The sequence below is a fragment of the Thamnophis elegans genome, chromosome 4 (assembly GCF_009769535.1).
Source record: "Thamnophis elegans isolate rThaEle1 chromosome 4, rThaEle1.pri, whole genome shotgun sequence".
Taxonomy (NCBI): Eukaryota; Metazoa; Chordata; class Lepidosauria; order Squamata; family Colubridae; genus Thamnophis; species Thamnophis elegans.
Window position 1 is genome coordinate 100,337,702 of NC_045544.1, and position 19,227 is coordinate 100,356,928.

The 19,227-nt window shown below is 35.0% G+C and overlaps 1 protein-coding gene across 1 annotated transcript in view; it reads left to right on the plus strand.

Moving 5' to 3' along the window:
* The window catches only part of SLC8A1 (solute carrier family 8 member A1), a 224,081-nt gene that overhangs the window by 171,821 nt on the left and 33,033 nt on the right, over window positions 1–19,227 (plus strand). The window contains 2 exon segments of the mRNA XM_032215783.1: window positions 9,406–9,509; window positions 14,807–14,824. Of these exon segments, the coding sequence (XP_032071674.1) occupies window positions 9,406–9,509; window positions 14,807–14,824 (122 nt within the window).

Sequence of the window (19,227 nt, forward strand, 5' to 3'; positions counted from 1 at the left end):
GATAGAAATAAAGTGGATGCCAGTGATATTTACATTCAACTTCTGGGTTGCAAAACATTTGCTTAATCATCCTTTTCCCTGTTGGTGTGCTCTGTTTATCTCCAGACAGAATATTATGATATCATAAATAGCCTGTACTTTTTAAATCCCTTTGTAGGGATTTCCCTTAGAAGTTGCAATAAGGGTTCTGTCAAACAATTGCCGTGCTATTATAAATTAGGTAAAATTGAATCTAAACTACATCTGTAGGTGAAATGCCATTTGCAATAGTGGTGAAATAAATGCCATTTATTCAAGGAAATATATAAATGAAAATTGTCCACATCTTCCTTAGAGGCTGAATTAGTTGGTCTTCCAGAACAGTTTATATCTGTGTTACCGGAAACATTTCATTGGAGGGAACATCTATAGAGCTAAAATTAAAATAGGAATCTACTTACCTTTTCAAGTGGGAGCACTTTGAATGGAAATACAGCTCCATATCTGTATTAGCTCTGAGAAGCCAGTCAAATAGAACCCCTGATACCTTGTAATTTTTGTAAAACATAGATCATTGCTATGTGTTGTGTTTTGAGCAACCTGGTGGAAACAAAAGCATAGAAAGATATTGCATATTTATGTTCAGATACCAAATATCTCTTCTGCCTATAATCTCCTATAGTCCAAAGTCCTTTGCTACCCTCAGGTCTATCAGATGTTATCACTTGTAAAAAGCGGAATGGGGGAAGAAGAACCTTTCCTAAAATGTGAGCAATACAGTAAAAGCTAGTAATGAAATATTTAAACACATGACTGGGCTGCTACAATATCACAAATATTTCTGAGCTACAGGCAGTAAGGGTAAGTTGTAAATGCTAGCATTTCGTCATCTCCATGTCATTGAAGTGCAGAAATAAGGATTGAGAAGACATGTACAAGTCAAGTATTAAACAATGAATCCATTGCCACTTACTTAAAAGTTTAATTACGTTACAATGTAATGGAATAATCTGTGTAAACCCTGATTGGCAATGGTTCTGCTCACTTGTCCTATAGAGGTTCATAATTCTGTATATATAGAAATGATAATCTCAGTATAGTAGAGTAAAGACGCACCTTGTTTTCTTGCTTTGAACAAAAAGTGCAAATGAAATAAGCTCTCCAGCATTAACTGCTTCCTGTCACAGCCACTTCATCTCATCTGGTTCAGCTTTCAATTATTAGATCTAACAGATGCCTAACAACTTGTTACAATTTAGACACTGGATAAATACACTGATAGCTTCATCCACATCTGGTTATATTGATCAGATTGTCTTGACTTGAGAGGATACCCCACTCCCAAGGGGAAAAAAGAGAGTAGAAAATAATTCCCTTAATAGTTGTTTTTGAAATTTATATTGACTTACCAATTTGTTTGTCCAGCACGCCAATCTTTGTGATTTGGTTTAGCAAATAATAAAAATATAGTCTATCCATAAATAAAAAATAGAGCAATGGCCAAAAAAGGAATTTCTTTCATCTTGGTTCTTGCTATTCCATGTTTTTGTGAATTCATCACTTAATGCATAGGCTATTAATTTAAAATTATTGGACTCAGTGAAAAGGATTGATCTTCATCTTTGCAACACAAGATAGCTATGATCCTGCAAGTAAAAATAAGAAAAGAAGTTGTCAGAAGCATCATGATCTTATGTTGTTTCCATTCTCAGCAAATTTAATTCCAATATGTGAATTCAGAAAACACATTAGCATATTTGCTGGAGGCTGCATGGATAAAATTGAATGAATGAATGAATGAGTAAATAAATAAACAAACAAACAAATTTCTGTTTGTAGTTAGGCAAGTTTATGGCCTAGCATGTAGTAAGAATGTGCTCACTGAATTGAATTTTAGGTCAGATGTATATGCATTACCATCATATAGTAGAGTAGAGAAACAAGTATTTTGTTCATGAAGTGAACAACAGACAGCTTCTTCTATAAAAGCAATGTGAAGTAAAAATGTATTTAAAATATTCATAAATTGTTTTTCTGTTCCCTGAACCTTTGTCATGATAATTTAAACATAATACAGATATGAATTCTAAGAAATTCAAAATAAACCATTGCTTAAAATAAACTCAAACAATATTGAAATTCACCAAAGGCCATCAAAATCCTAACAAAACAAACAACTTTTCCCATTCAATTAAAACTCAGCAGGAATGAATCAACTTGGCCTTCCTCTGCTGTAAATTACATATTGTAGTCAAAATGTTGACACAGAAAATTTCTTGATTTCTTTCTCATCTAACTTCTTTTAGGAAATGCAACTGAGCTTTTAAGGATAAAATAGAGGGAGCTTCATATATTAATCTCAATAATAAAGAATTAAGTATCTATTATGACTTTCCTTTTTAAATTTGAAGAACAAAGCTGGTGATCTCTATGGAGGTTCTCAGTCATCCAGGTCATGGTTGTCCCAAAGGTGCTTTTTTTAAGAGGCAACTGGATTTTCTGATTTTTCTTTGAAGAGGTTTCACTTCTCATTTGAGAAAAGCTGAAGAAGCTTCTCGGATGAGAAGCAAAATATCTTCAAAGAAAAACCATTAAGTCCAGTTGCCTTGAAAAAAACATCTTTGGGTCAAAGCTGGTGATAGTGGTTGAAAAAACACTGCACAGCTATAAACAGAACCCTAATCTTTTCACTCACTATCTGCTCTGTTTTCAATGGCATAGGGGAAAATATCTGAATGATGGACTGTTTCGTATGAATAGTATACCATGTGAAGCAGTAGCATCTAAATCCTCTTTTATACCATTACACAAATTCTCAAAGGAAAGTCTAATTTCCTATAATGTTTAGTACAGTTCCGTTTGGTTCTAGTCAGATGAGTTTTTGAAGCACCATCAACATCTACAAGAACTTTTGAGTCAAAAGAGGATATCCAACTATTCCAGAAGAAATGAATCAAGGATCTCTCTATCTCTCCCCCGCCCCTCCAAAATCCCGGCTTGTTCAATTTAGTGCTTTCTAAATATATTTTGTGATCATTTCCAGCCACTGTGGCTATATTGTTTGATATATCATGAGAATTGCTGTCCACCAAATCTGGAAATCAATGGGTTAAGAAAGATTGTACAAGACCATCTCAAATAATGACACTGAAAAATTATGGCGGAATATTATGTTGGCTTTCGAGGCAAGCCACTGTCACAAATATTTTGTACTGAGGTACTATTGGTAGCTTCATAATGATAATGGAAGAAGAATATTACACATTTTGTACTTTCCTATAAAAACATCATTTTATGGTCTGGAAAAAGTATGAGACAATGGTAGCTTAGTTTTTCTCTTATTGTTCCTAATTAACAATATGCAGTTGCCTGGAAACAAAATTCAGTAACGTGCTTGGTGTATATGGATTGTGGATAATAGGATGTTCTTTCCCCAATACTTCTTTTCCTCTGAATATAGCTGCATTTTGTCATTTCTGTCAAGAAGATATGTCATCTTTGATTGTACATCAGTATATGTGCATGTTGTGTACTTCTCAGTTTTTTAATAAAATAATAGCATGCACCAACTGTAGAATTCTTGCACAGTTAATTATGATGTTAAAAATAAAATTAATTAGCAAATTACAAAATAAAATATTTATTAATAAGATCTGTAATACTTTGTAATATTATCTCACTGGCTAGTTATAATGAGGTATTAAAGCATTTTTTCAAACTTTTATTAATTTTATTTTCCTAAATTTTCACAGTAGGAATATTTTCAGTCCAGGATTAGGGTTAGAGTTGCCCTATTTTTTTTAAAGACTATAAGATCACAACGTTGCTGCTTATTCTTCTCCTCCTGTGGATACTGCTTGTTCAGATTATAACGAAAAACAGCAATGCAAAAAGAAAACTCTTCCCTGGACTTTCCAACATGACTTGGAATTGTCAGGCATCGAAACTTTCCAAACATCTAATCTACCACTGATCTATAGTCTTTTTCCATAAGCACTTACCAGAAGAACCATTAAAAAATTAGTTATAGATTTGTCGTCAAACATCATCTAAAATTCTTCCCACCAAATCCCTTTGAAGAAAAGGATAGTATTTGATTTAGGCAAAATAGTGTTGTATGTATTCTGACTAGCTGTCAGTAATTCTTTGAAGAATTCCACTGGAGACACAAATATCAAATTGTACATCTGATTAAGAGAGACAAGTAATAGATGCACCCTACAGATTCTTATCAGTATTTAATAATCCACACAGACTCAGACAATGAGAAGTTTGTGGAGGAACATGGGCCAGTCCTGGAGTCTGGAGAAGGCTCTGATGAGTGCTCTGTATCTGAGGCAGAGATGGGGCCAGGGCCGTCCCACAATTAGAGTCGGAGATCAGTGGTACAGAACATCGGGAGCCTGTTACCAATGTGTGCATGCGCAGAACTGCCAGAAGAAGGGAACAGTTAAGGAACAGGAGCCAACTCAGGAGTAAAGGCACAGGTGGACAGTGAATGGCCCCTCCCATAAGGTATAAAGAGGAGCAAAAGGAGTGGAGTTTGCAAGAGACAATTTGTTCATTTAATTAGTGTGAAGATTTGTTTGTTACTCTCAGAGACTCCTTGCCAAGTATTTTCTTGTACAGTGTTGCGTTTGGAAGATGTCGTCCTGGCAGCTCTTCCAGCCTTATAAGGCCTGTGGTTGTAAATTCACCCTTGAAAGACTGTTTGCCCCGACTTTACTGAGGTGAATGAAAGGAATTCACATTAGCTTAATAAAAAGGTTTTTGTCAGGACAAAGAGTCTGCTTCCTGATTTTGTGAAGTCTAAATCAAAACACCTATTTCTACTTCTCACTCCATAAACTGCCTCTAGTTCAGAAATTAGATCAAGCAACTCTAATGATTTAATGATGACTGAAATCTTCCCTGGATGAAAAGGAATCAAATTAATCATTGTTTATGGAGGGGGATGTTTTTCTGCAAATTTTCTTTCTTGCCATTTTCCTGTTGCTAGGAAAAGAAAAATACATCCTTTGGCATTTCCAAGTGTGAAAAGTCCAACTGAGAATACACAGCATTCTATGGATGCTTGTTGAAAAGGATTATCTTTTTATAGGGGACACTTTTAATAGAAAATACTTAATGCCCAAATTTCGTAGATAGATGTGATATCATCCATCTGTTCTTTTGTGCAGTTTTACTTAATATTATGGGTCCACCTACTTAAATACAACCTAGCCTAGCTTCAGGAGTTTAGAAACAGCAGCTTTTATTTACTTCAGCTTCCAGTTGTCTTTTGTAGTTTGGTGAATTTTATCAAGCAAGGTCACTAACATCTATCATTTGCAATAACTCTCAGGCTGGGCTAAGCTGTTCCATTGCTGTGTGTTACCACAACATGGAAATCAGTGCAAAGTGTATTTGTAACAAAACAAAACTGAAAACTAGCATTCCTGGTTCAAAGGAGTGTTCAGGAGTGATTCTAAAGTATTAACAAGACAAACATAGAAAGCTGCCTTATACCAAATCACTCCATTGGTTTGTATAACTCACTGCTATTTATATTGTCTTTGAATACTTTTAGAAGGTCTCAAATAAGATATTTTCACATTATGATAGGATTTTCTGTATAAAAAATATGTGTTACATCACTGTGCAGTGCCTCTTTCCCTAGAACAAGTAAGAAGGTAGAACCTGAAAGAGACAATAGAAGATAAGTGTACATTCTTCGGTAGTCCAAACTGAATTATAAGTTTTAAATATCATTATGTTGAAATCAGATTACATATATCAGCAATCCTCTTCTCCTCTACTACACTGTTTTTGGGTAATCACCCAAATTTACCTGGGATTGTTTTATATCAAAAGATGTAAATCCCATTTTCACAATGTATTTATAAGCGTTCATCTGGCTTCACCCACATATGTAAGCATATTCGTATGTATGCAATTTAGAAGTTAATAGCTAAATAGACTGAAATTGGAATGATGAAATACCATGTCATGTTGGTCTGAAAGAAATTATTAATATACACACTTTGGAATGTTGCCAAATAACGCCATGGCATGATCCACAGTAGCTTGGCAAATGGGAGGGGGGGGGGGAGACCCTGGTATATATAAAGTCCAAAGTTCTGTGGAAGTGACAGAACAGTTGATGAATGGACAAAACTGATTGATTTGAGGGAATTGAATTTGAACATTGAAATACTCTGTGTGTGTGTGTGTGTGTGTGTGTGTGCGCGCGCGCGCCCACATGCATTTTCAAATGAAATGTCTTGTTTTCCATTCTTGTTTTTTTAAAGGTATTTGGTTTTCTAACTTATTAATGATACTGCTTTTTGTTTCCCGTAAAATCAATTTAATGACTTAACATGTTAAACCTTTGCAATTTCAACATGATGTACAAATCTAGCAAATAAACCTAGTTTTCTCAAGGAACAAAGATAACTTTTCATCTGTGGTGTGTTTACGGGTTTTATTTTTCCCAACCTTAGCAAATGTATTAAAATTGAAGAACCATTCACTATCATTTCTCTTCAGCACTGCTCACTGTATATATTTTAATTTTCTTGGGGATATACATTACAATCCAAGGTAGTAATGGCTAAGACATGCAGCTCCATATACAAACTTTTCTGTTTCTCTAAACTTTTCAAATATTAAATATAAACAACAGATATTAAATCTGCAGGTAGTAGCAGTCTTAGTTATGGGGCATATAATAACAGGTGTCTTTCTGCACCCTCATGTACAATATTTGAATGTGAAGTGTCAGAACTGATTTGTTTAGACTAAAAGAATCACATTTACACATGTAGAATCCAAGACAAATAGCATTTCAACCAGTAAATAAAATCAGATGCAAATAAATTGGATGTAGTATTGCATAAGGCCACAAAAATAAAAAATATATAACTCAGAAAATAAACAAAAGATATTTCATAGCTGCAAGAAGCTAATTCTAATTAGAAAAGCTGTAGGTAAAGGAATGGGACCAAATGGGTGTTGAGGGAGGAGGACAGATAAGGCTTTTAGTAAAGGTTGGTATCCTGTAAGATAGCTTTGGATCTGTAGGCTCTTCTACTGCTCTGTTGGTCTTGTTGAGAAGTCAAGTTTGAAGACTGTCATTCTTCTATATGGTTCCAGACACTAAAGATCCTTTGGTCTTTTACCATAAAGGGTAAAACTCAGCTTCCTTTTCAGCACTGGTTTTCTTCTGGTTTTCCTTCATTGGTTCAACTGCCTGTATGTTTGCATGTATTTCTGTGTTTACCAGAATTTTGTATCTAGTTACCTGGGAGTAATTCCATTCATAACTGGGGGATTTACTTCTAAGAAAAGATAACACCGCATTTTGGGACAGGTGTACACTCTCATGAGCACTTACATGATTGGGAGACTCATGGAAATCAAATTCCAACCTCTTAAGTGGATATCTTTGGGCATGCAGGCACTTGGTTTGCTTCCAGCAAATAGGTTGTAGAGCTGTCAGGCAAAGCCTAACTATTCAATATTATTTCCAACATAACACATTTTAATCTAAAAAGAAAAATAATAAAAGTAATATATTCCTAATAAAATGCTCTGTAAGAAGAGACATTTGTGCAGTAAATGTCTGCCTGGAAGCATCTTTGGTTGAAGCAAGGATCTCAAGTTACCTAAAATGCTTTTAGATGAGCATTTTGAATCTTAGTTGCTCTCCCTTTTAAATAAAAAACTAGCAATTAACTTGATATAATTATACAATTAATCAGAAAATATGGGACATATTTCTATAACTAGAAAGTTGAAAAAGCTAATAGTTTGCGATATAAAGATATTACAGGATGGTTTATTTTATTTATTGATATTAGAGCAGCACAGATTTAAAGTTCTTGCCCTATAGTTTAATTATCACTATGAAGATATAGGTTAGCATTGGCCATCAGGGTTAGATTATTTTAAATAACGTAATAGCCATTCTTTGTTCTTAAAGCAACTAGAAATCTCTAATACCATTCTAAGATTTTCATCAATGTACAATTCTCAAACCAAGTCAGTTAAATTGGCTTTTGACTAACTTGACCAACTTATTGTGTCAACATGTCCTAGGATGAAAGAACAAACAATATTCTTGCAGACTTGATTACATTATTCATGCAAATGTAGCCTTCACAAAGACAGTTGTGGTGTTAGGCAATTTTGTAAACATTATCATAGAAAAATTTTATCTTAGGTTCACGGCATTGTAAAATATACTTTAATTTCTGTAATTTTTTTCCTTTCCTCTTACAGCTTTGTCCTTTCTGTATATTTGCTGTCTTCCCATTTTCTTCTTCCTCCCTTATTCTCGAATCTCTATTCTTCTCTGTTGCAGCAAAATGATATCTATCAAAGTAATTGATGATGAGGAGTATGAGAAAAACAAGACCTTCTACGTTGAAATTTGGGAGCCCCGCCTGGTGGAGATGAGTGAAAAGAAAGGTGGGGGATCGGCTATATGGGGCTGAGCCCTACCTGTATGCACCTGTCTTGATCACTCATAGATGCCTGGCACATCCCAATTCATAGATTGTCAAAACACACATTCCCATTATCTATGTAAAAGGGCAGAGAGCTGAGTCACTGACCAGAAGTGTCATTGTTAGGGTATCCTAAATTCCATTAGCTGTCAAATTTAGGCATAGTTTTAGCCAGAGAGGAATCTAATTAAAGCGTCATACTCTCTGTCATACAAGACTATCATTATCTAATCTACATTTTTACATTGCTAATTTGAACAAAAACTGTTTGCTTTTGACTCAGTGCCATGTAGTGGAAAGAAAACTACATGAGATGCTCAGAATCAAATTGTTCTTTTACAGAGTAACCTTTGGCAAGTAAGGTTAGATCCTTCTTTTTGTCTTCATTCAAAGGAGGCCACGCATGCATTGAGTATGGGAGAGATAGGTATGCTTTCAGGTGCTGTGATGCCTTCAAATATACTACAGGCAAAGTCTGCCTCTCGGTTTGATGCCCACAATGACCACGTATTCATTGTTCATAAAATGCCTGCCTGAAGAAGAGTGTCTCTCATATGAGGTTACTTCATAAAATAATTGTAATAAAATATGTTCATTAGCTATTGAGATACAGTGAATAGGACTGAAGCAAATGAACAGTCAAAAGCAAATCTTTCAAAGCAATTTAACAATGCCACGCTTGCTTTTCATGCTTGTAGCAATACAGTTCCAGTATTAAATTCTTTAGGATGTACTTAACTATATCAATCACCAGGAAAGTTTCCACAACAGAGGCTTTCTGCTCTCTTACATACATAAAAATAAGGATGTGTGGGTCAGAGTCCCTCCCATTATCATCACCATCAACCACCATCTCAGCTGGGTCAAACTTAAAAGCATGTGTGTGCGTGTGTGTAACACCAACCATTTGTTTTGCCTTTGTCTTGTGTTCCCACAGGAAATACATTACCCTTAGAATACTTGACCGTGAGGAATATGAGAAAGAGTGCAGTTTCTTCCTTGTGCTTGAGGAACCAATATGGATACGAAGAAGAATGAAAGGTGTGAGAGTAAACCCAGGCACCTTACAAGAAACTGGGACCATTCCCTGTGTGTGTCTCCCTCCTCTCACAACTTTCTTACTCAGCTTCCACTTAATGTGTCATGACCTCTGTCAAGCTTGGCAGCTTTAATTTTGCATCTATCTCTTTCTCTTTTTTAAAACAATAATTCTTGATAATTATTATGATCCACTTAAATGTACCATGTAAATTATTTATATAATACATCCTGTGATATGGATGCAATAAAATCCAAATATTATGACCACTGCAGTTTTGTTTCTCAAAGGGCAGATTCTTTAGCGGCCTTTTAATTATTCACCCAAATTATCTCATTGGCAAACAATAGGCTAAAATATCCATGCATAATGAAATAATTGTATCATATGCTATCCTCAGTAGACTTGTACCTTTATTAGTGCATCTATAAGTCTGTTCCAGTCCCCTCTCAAGGATATTTCCTCATTAAATATTTAGGGTTTTTCCTAAAAATATAAATTTCTCCTAATATTCTAGAAATAAAGAGAATTCAATGCAATTAAAAATAATACAAACAAAGAAATTGCACAGCAATTTAATATTATTAAGGTGTTGATTTTATTTATCTGAAGCACTCCTAGTCTACATTTCAATTGTAAAGTCTCCCAGAGGACTTTACAGATCAATCAAACCATATGTTGAATATGTTTGATTCCAAGGCTCTTTCCCCCCTCCCCAATTTTCTCCATGTTCTTGAGGTTAATGAATTCTTACTCAATTTTTCATTGCAGCTCAGTGTTAACAGACGAAATATAGAACCCAGCTCAAAACAAATTTTGATATGGAGCCTAGATACATTGTGTAGTTTAACAGAAGTTGCATGATGGTCCTCTCAGAACAGGCCATGGTGGAAAGGAGAGTAATGATTGATGTACCAACAGATGTATTTATCTTTAACTTATATCATTTGATATTGTGTTTTAAATATTCTCTTTCCTCATTGTCCATTCCTTGAGAACTGCAACTCACTATACATTTGATGCAGATATCCTGAAAACACTTAACAATTAATGTGAGTATGTAAGGTAGATGTATAAATTTATTTTCATTCTTTGCCCACTTAGCTAAGGACAGAAGCCAACTGAGTGCCTGATACCTTAACTTGTGGGTAGATAAAAATAGTGAAATAGGTATTTCCATTCAATCTGTATTACAGTATTACAAGGAAGACTATGCCACAAGTATGCCCCAGTGTATATATTGATGTGCAACATAGTTTTCTCATCAAGTGTAGTTCATTCAAAGAAACCTATGTAACTGTAACTGGATCTCTTCTCATAAAGTTTTTTTAATAAAAATAATATTCAGCATAATAAGCTCTAGAGATAAATACAATGAGCAAAATGTAGATTTAAATAATGTTGAGTTTGGTTGCTGAACAAACATTTAATGCTAAGAACAAAAAACAAAGTGCTAACTGCTCCCAAAATATCCCTTTCATATTTTGCAAGAAATAAATTTCTTCTTTTAAAAATCATATTTTAAATGAATAAAAACAGAAGTTATATTGCTTTGGCTAAGGAAAATGGCTATCCTAAAGAATTGGGCTTGCAGTTTCCAGATTAAATGGAATCATTGATGCTGAAAATTCAATAGGCTCTCTGTAGAAAATGCATCTTAAATTATGGAATAGATCTCCCTCTAATACTTTGAAAAGCATCCAGGAGATCTACAATGAGCTTTCTTGATCAGGAATCATCTCTGTCTTACTCACAAGACAACATGATATTTGAGAGACTTGAAGGCTAAAAGATTTAATCCAGCCTTATTTTTGAAAAGCTTCTTTTCCTGTCATATTACAATGCCAAACAGAGTCACACTTGATTAAGAAAATAGCTATGTTTTATAAAGTTAGGATGTTCATAAAAACATGTTCCGCCTAGAAGCTTCTTTCTTCCAACTGCAAATACAGAATCATTGATATCAAACATGGTTGGGTGATTATTTTTCTTTCAAATAACTGAGATAATTTTAAGAGCGGGATCTCTGTTTTGAAATAAATATATTCATCCAACTTTTGTTCCTGCTCAAATAGGTCCTACATATTAGTTCAAATCTTTGCTAAATCGATTGACCAGAGGCGACACTAAAATAAAAGAAATGATTACGTGTGGTCTTTTCCCAGCTTGCCTCCAGATATATTGGGCTGTGACACTCCCAAACCCAACCTTCCAGGTATAGTTGCAGACAGTAGCTGCACATTATATCTGGAGGGCAGTACACTGAAGCTGGTGTAACCATTGGAAAGAAATTCTCAATTTCAACTGTCCTGAGAGCACCACATTTTCATATGTAAGTGACTGTATTTGAAAAACTGGAATGATTAAGTGCTTAGAGTCAATAGTGCAGTTTAGTTTGAAATATTTGCTTGTCATCCAGGGATGCTTTCAAGCATATTAGAGAATATATTTTCAGCCTTTTTCTCTAACCAAAGCAAAAGACAAGAGCAAGCATAAATCAAAATACTTACCTAATTTCACATTCTAATTACATTCCTAGTGCAACCTTCCAACTATAGCTGTGTCCTTAGGCAGAAGCCTCTGCCTTCTGTACTAAAGCTACCAAATCTACGATTCAAAAATCCAGACCATTAAATGGCAGCAAATCACTATGGAGAAGCCTACCTAGTTCTACTTAATTTGGATTTTTCAACCCACCTATAGTAGCTCTGTTCATTACAGCCAAAGTGTTCCCCTTGTTAATGCAAGATGCACCCTTGTGCCAGGAAAGGATCAAGGCACATATAGAGTGTTATAATTCCAGGCATAGGAATGACTTGATTGCCCTTTTTTTAAAGAACAAAAAAGCAAATGCTCACACATATCCATTGTGACATATTATTTCCTCAATCTCTGGCGGAGCTGTCAATGAAGCAAAATTAAGATATTTACATATATCCAAGAATATGATCTGAAAGTTGGGAACTTTGATTGAATCAAAGATTTGTCTGTTACACAAAACGGAACAGTGCATTTAATATTTTCCCACAATTTCACAGCTTATTCCCATGAAACTTGTCTTTTCCATTTTTTCTCATGCTATTTTTCTTTATAGTAATGGTATCCCGCAGCTTTGCATATCTGCACTTTCTGGCCTCCTGGATATGAAGCTTTTCTGTGGATGTCTTCTTTACTTTCATTGCTCATTTTTTTCTTCTGTATTTGTCCTTCTGTGTCTTCTCCACAGCCCTGTTGTTGAATGAGCTTGGTAAGCACTGCATTTCTTGCATTTCTTTTCCATATGGGGGAATCAGTCAATGTATTTTATGTGAATTATTTTTTCAATTTATTTCATGCTTTATTTTTCTCAAAAGATTCAAGGAAGCTGTCCCCCTAATTAAAAACAATTTGTCAGTCATTGAATGTCAATTTGTGCTTAAATTCATTCTCCACATATACTGGCTTGAAAATGATCCTTCAGATTCAATGTGCCTTTGATCGAAATCAAGGTAGGAAAGAATTAATAAAAAATAGAAGGTACTACATGATATTTGACCATAGGTTCTTACCCCCGAAGCTTGTTACCAGACCAAAAATTAATCAGGTCAAGATTCACATTGTATTCAGTCTTTCTTTTGGTACATTAATGAACAGCAAATATCTTTTTTTGTCTTACGGTTTGCAGCATGACATAATAGGTTCCTTTTTAAGCATTCCCTTTAAAATTGCTTTTGCCATCTTAGTGTCAATATTTTGGACTACAACTTCCATGCTCATTAACCAAATATCCTTGTTATCCATGGCTATGTTGCAATCCTTGATGGCACTAGAGGGCCAGTTTAAGCAATAACAATTTCCTTATGTTTTTTTTTTCCAAGTAAAAGTCATTTCGGCATGTCTTTGGGACCTGCTATATAAATAGCTCAAAAGAAAATTACTTTTTTTATGATTATTTGTTTTGATAAACGAAAATGAGAAATTCTGATCTCTTTGGGATATTTGCAACTGGACCTCAAGTATTTTCACATCCTAAATTTCATTTTTCAGAAACAATTTGGTCTTCTTAGACAACCTCATAAAGGGCACACATTTATCATGAAGTGTAATGTGTTTCTGTATTCAGCCAAAATAAATGAAACTTGACAAAAACAGCTCTCATCCATCCCTGTGTCATTCACATAGGAGATTTCTGCACAATACTACCTATCTTCATAAATAAACTTTCAACACATTGAGACAAAGGATAAACCAGGTTTTATTTGGAAATTTAGGCTCATTCAGTGTGTCCAACTTTCTTATACCAGCCTTCAGTTATATATAAAATCAATAGCCAGCATTTGGCCGGCAATTACAAGACAACCTGTCCAACACAAAATGGACAGGTACAGTAGAGAAAGGCAATCTTACAAGCCTAGCACAATCAGGATATTTTCCTGAGTTTATGTATCATGGCCCTGTTCTTTTACTGTATTGGAGTCAAATCACGTATTCGTTCTCTTGAGAGAGAACAACAAAAGTAGGCCTCAGACATGCATCGCCATCCCAGAAGGAGCTGATTCATACAGTTGAATGGACATTATGACAACTGAATGTGAAGGAATCAAGAAAGTAAGGCATAATGCTCTAGGAAAAATGGAATATGTAACAGATGGTATATTATTAAATGTTAGCTTCAGATCATATGGAGGTTTTTAGACATATTCTATATTTTATCCCCACTGTCTGAGATCCTTTTTATTTTGAAATCTCAGGACAAACTTCTGCACCCAACATCCTCTAGGTATACTGGATTGTAGCATCACTTCCAACCAGGACACTGGCTGCAGGAGATGTGAACTGATATCTAACACATTTGGAGGGTATCAGACTGATCTTGGAATTGGATCTGGGATCTTTTGCATAACGAATATGCATTTCCTGCTAATAAAATGCTTCCCCGTGAACTTTTAAAACAAGGAAACATTTTCCAAATGCAATATATTTGTGTTTCAAATTTGATGAGTATAGTCTCAACATATTTGAAGAAAAACAAGTTAGAGAAGATTATTCTCTTAATTTCGAATGTTGCCTTTCACTATATGTTTCAACCAATTATGATTGACAGGGTATGGCTTCCTATTTTTCATTTGATGTTCATATTTGGGAAATTTAGATAATCTTTTAATTAGCAAGACATACAGATAAACATACACTCCGATGATATTCCTATTAGAAAATATGTAATTCATATTAAGAGCAAAGCTTCAAAGATCTAAGTAATGCATGATGCAACAATATATTAATTTCCTTTCTTTTTCTCTCTGTTTTGGCATTCCTTTAGGTGGCTTCACAATTACAGGTATGGATTTTCAATTATCTTTCTCCTCAATGATACAAAGTTTTATATAGATGATCTTTTTTTTACTATTATACCTAGCTATCAATTATTTGCTAGCAATGCATAGGGCCCCCCAAAACTAGTGTTGTGTAATGGTCAAAATGTTGGGCTTCATCCAAAGAAACTTAAATTTAAGCTTACTTTCAGCTATCAAAGCTCAATGAGTGACTTTGGGCTAGTCACTCTTATACCTCACAGTATTGTTGCGGGGGTGGAGGGGAAGAATTGAGGGAATACCATGAACTTACTAACTGTCTCGTGTAGCAGACATTTGAAGTTATGACAGTGCTTAAAAAATGTTGTCTTACAATCTTCGTAATTGTAACCATTGCAACATACCACAATCATATGATCACCATTCACATGCTTCACAGCTAGTATGCACTTTCGCTTGTACAGTAGCAAACAGAGTTAATATAGAAGGTGGAAGTAAAATCATAATTTTCAGTCACATGATTTTTTCACTAAGCAGCCACATTGCTTCTCTTAGCAACTGAAGGGAAAATAAGGTTGTGAGTCCCATTGTTGTCAAGTTATTTTTCAGCTCAGCATACATGTTGCTGATCTAACTTGTAGTCACTAAGCAAAGGCTACCTGTATTTTACTTTGTACTTTACATGCAATAATGAGATATACACCAAACAAATATAAAATTTAAAAAAGCAGCTAGCAATCAAAGTTGAGAGAATTGTTGCCCTCATTGCTTTATCTATGGGCTTTGGATGGGCTTCTAGTTGGCCACTATTTATAAAACACAGAAAAAATAGAATAGAATAGAATAAAATAACTTTATCATCACTTTGAATGTACACTAATATAAAATGAAATTTCGTTGCATACAGCTCTCAAAAGGTCATCGCCTCCAATATACACTATATAAAAATGACAAAATAAATAAATACAAAATTATTGATATATCCACATATATTACATGACACATAGAAACAACACAGTCTAATTCCGATGTATATATGTACATGATGAGAAAAATGAATCTTTCAACTTTACCGGAGGGATGGCATAGGGAACGAACCTGTTACAGAATCTGGTAGTCCTGCTAGAAATACTTTGAAATATCCTCCCAGAGGGAAGCAACAGAAACAACTGGAACTCTGTTCCAGTTAATCTCCGACCTTTCAAAGATTAATATATAGGAAGATTTCCAAAACTGTTGCAATTCTTCTCTTTGGGGGCCCAAGTGAAAATTTTCAGACTAGAGTTAATCAACTCTATTATTACTCTACTATCACCCTTTACAAAAAGTTAAAAGATGTATTTTGTAACCTCAGACAAATCTATCTATGACATAGGAAGAAAGCTGAGCTAGCCCACCAAGGACTCCTATTATGAGAGTCCTATTAAAATGTATGAGGACGTGTTCATTTCTTTGGAGGTTGCATAAAACAGTCTCCTTATTACTTTTTGTGTTTTGGACAAAATGTTATAATATTCTGCATTTCAATCTACTTAGCTTTAAAATGTTATGAGCTTTTATTTTGGATAAAATAAAGAATATATAACTGATGATAGAATTGGAGTGGATCTTGCATACCTGGCTTCAGAAGCATCACAGGTCCTTTCTTAATTCTAAAAGAAAGCAAAAAAGCTTTTATAGATCAGAAATATACAGCCATCATATTAAAGCTATAGTGCCATGATGGCAAACCTATAGCATGCGTGCCACAGGTAGCACATGGAGCCATATCTGAGGGCACGCGAGGTGTTGCCCTATGTCAGCTCAAGCGCACATGTGTGCACTGGCCAGCTGATTTTCAGGCTTCCAGTGGGCAGTGGGAGGCCATTTTTGCCCTCCCCAGACTCCAGGAAAGATTCTGAAGCCTGTGGAGGGCAAAAACAGGGCTCACCAGAAGTCGGGAAATGTGCCTCCAGAGGGCTTGGGGGGGGGAGAGGAGACTGTTTTCCCCATCCCTAGGCTCCAAGAAAGCAATGCGCGCATGCATAGGGGGCAGCGGGGGGGGTGTCACATGCACATCCGCAGATGGGCACAATGCGGGGGGGGGGCATTTAATTATGGGTTTGGGCACATGCACATTCTTTTGGCACCCGAGGGGAAAAAGATTCGCCATCACTGCTATAGTGGATGTAGATTCAACCAACAGAGACATTGGAAGCTGTCATTCTACATTATGTTTGTTAACATCTTGGCTTATTCTTGTCATTGCTTTTATAATGAAGAGAAATCTTTGAATGGTAAGACATCTTGATTTCTTTCATATACACATTCTAACTAACTAGCACTTTTTTGATTATGAGTTCATTTTTGCAAACCTAACCTCACATGTTTTGTGCTAATAACCTTATTTCAAAAAAACACACAATTATTTTCTGAAACTTACTTGAAGGCTTAACTTGAGAAACTAGATGATGATGTGTTTTAAGATACTTCCAATCTGTTGACAACAAGCCTCCAAATATTACAACCAACAAAATTTCTAAGGTTTCTTCAAAGTGCTTGGTACCAAATTATCTTCAGCTGTATGTTTCATTACATTTTATTTTTTAGAAAACCTATTCAAAGTTAAATCATCCATATTTCTTTTGCCAATGTTTTAAGTAAATAAAATAAAAATTGAACTATTCTGCTGCAACATGTACTCATGACAGCTGTAGGAAAATTTAAATGCAAGACACAGAAATAGACCATCTGAAACTTCCTATGTTCCAGAAGACAGAAAACATATACAAACCCCTAGCCTGACTTTGGGCCAATCACTCTGTCAGCCCAAACCACTTCACAATGTTGTTGTAGTTGTAGGGGAAAAAGAGGATGGAGTTAGGTATGTTCACCACCTTGAGTTGTTTATAAAAATAATAAAGGCAGGAAAAATAAATAAATAAATCCTTTGCTTTTCCTAGAAATTGTTATGCAGATGAAGCGGAGAAAGCAAAACTGGATATACCTTTAAAAGGATGGAATAAAAGTATGAATTGATACTTAAATAGCAATATCAGCTGCCCAGCTAGTGCCTGGAATAAATTGTAATTCATCTTATATCTTATGTGCCATTGACAAAGCACTTAATTCTAATAGGGGTAAATGATAAATTGCTGTTGAATTCTATTGCGTGGATGCTCAGGGACTCCATACTCAACTAGGCTGAGCACTGAATTAATGATAACTTTTCTGTAAAAAGTTTGCTGATGCAACTAATTGTGATGCAGAGAAAATATGCAAATATAGGAGGAAAAAAATCATCAAATATCTACTTTGTCTTCTCTTGAGACCAAGAGGGGAGAAAGTTTGCAATATCCGGTAACAGTCATTTTTGTCCAAAATATACTGTCCAAAATATATTCATATGAATATTGAATGAAATGAATATTGTTATGAAAAATCTTTTTTACCAAATGATAATTGAAAACCAATTATATGTGCAGAGAAGATTATCAGAACTATTAAGACACACATATGTTGGTTTGGAAATATCAAATCTAATATAGGTTGAACACATATTCTCTCAAACTGCGCTGCAACCAATTTGACTTCTTTTTGAGTTTCTGTCACCATCTTTTCTAGAATTTTAACTCTCAGCACTAACAGCTTTATTCTTATCATTGAAGGAGCCTTACTTTCCCATCACTATACTTCTACTGTTTTGGGCAGTAAAGACACTTTTTACATCCTCTTCATTTTTACAAGGACTGCTGAAACATTTAACAGATAGCAAGGGTTCTTGACATGTCACACCAAGCCCTCAAAGGTTTTGGCTTAGCAACATAGGCACTCATTCACAAGTGGGCATAGTGAAAGAGTCCTGTGTAAAAACAGGAATCGGGTTTTATCCATCTGAAGAACAAAGTATTTAGTAAAGTAAAATCAAATCAAGTCTATTTTCTGATTCTTTAAGATACAAAGAGTATGTCAGAATACCATGTTCACATGCCATAGATTTCATAACCAATTGTAGTTGGGAACTCATTGGGAGATTACTAATCAGAAGGTGACCATTGAAAGATTGGGAAAAAAAATCTAGTACCTCATTCTTTGTTTATGAAAATATTAGAAGGCAAAAAATGTGTAACTTGCAGTCTTCTGTATGGTAAATGATTCCAATTCCCATTATCCTGATTTGCCATGCTAGTTGTCTCAGATAGAAGTTTGAGTTCCATAGCATGAGTTATTTCACAGATTTTCCAGAAAGTCTGTAGTGAGCATTTATACTTGTCATAACCCTGAGTGAAGTAGAAATTACAACTCACTATCTTGTAGATTTCTCACATTTAACAGACTCTAACTCCACAAAGTATTAAAACCACTACTGAAACCCAGTTCAGGCCATTGACATTAATTATTTTTGCCATTTTGTCAGGCAAGCCTGTCTTCAGGAAAGTTCATGCTAGAG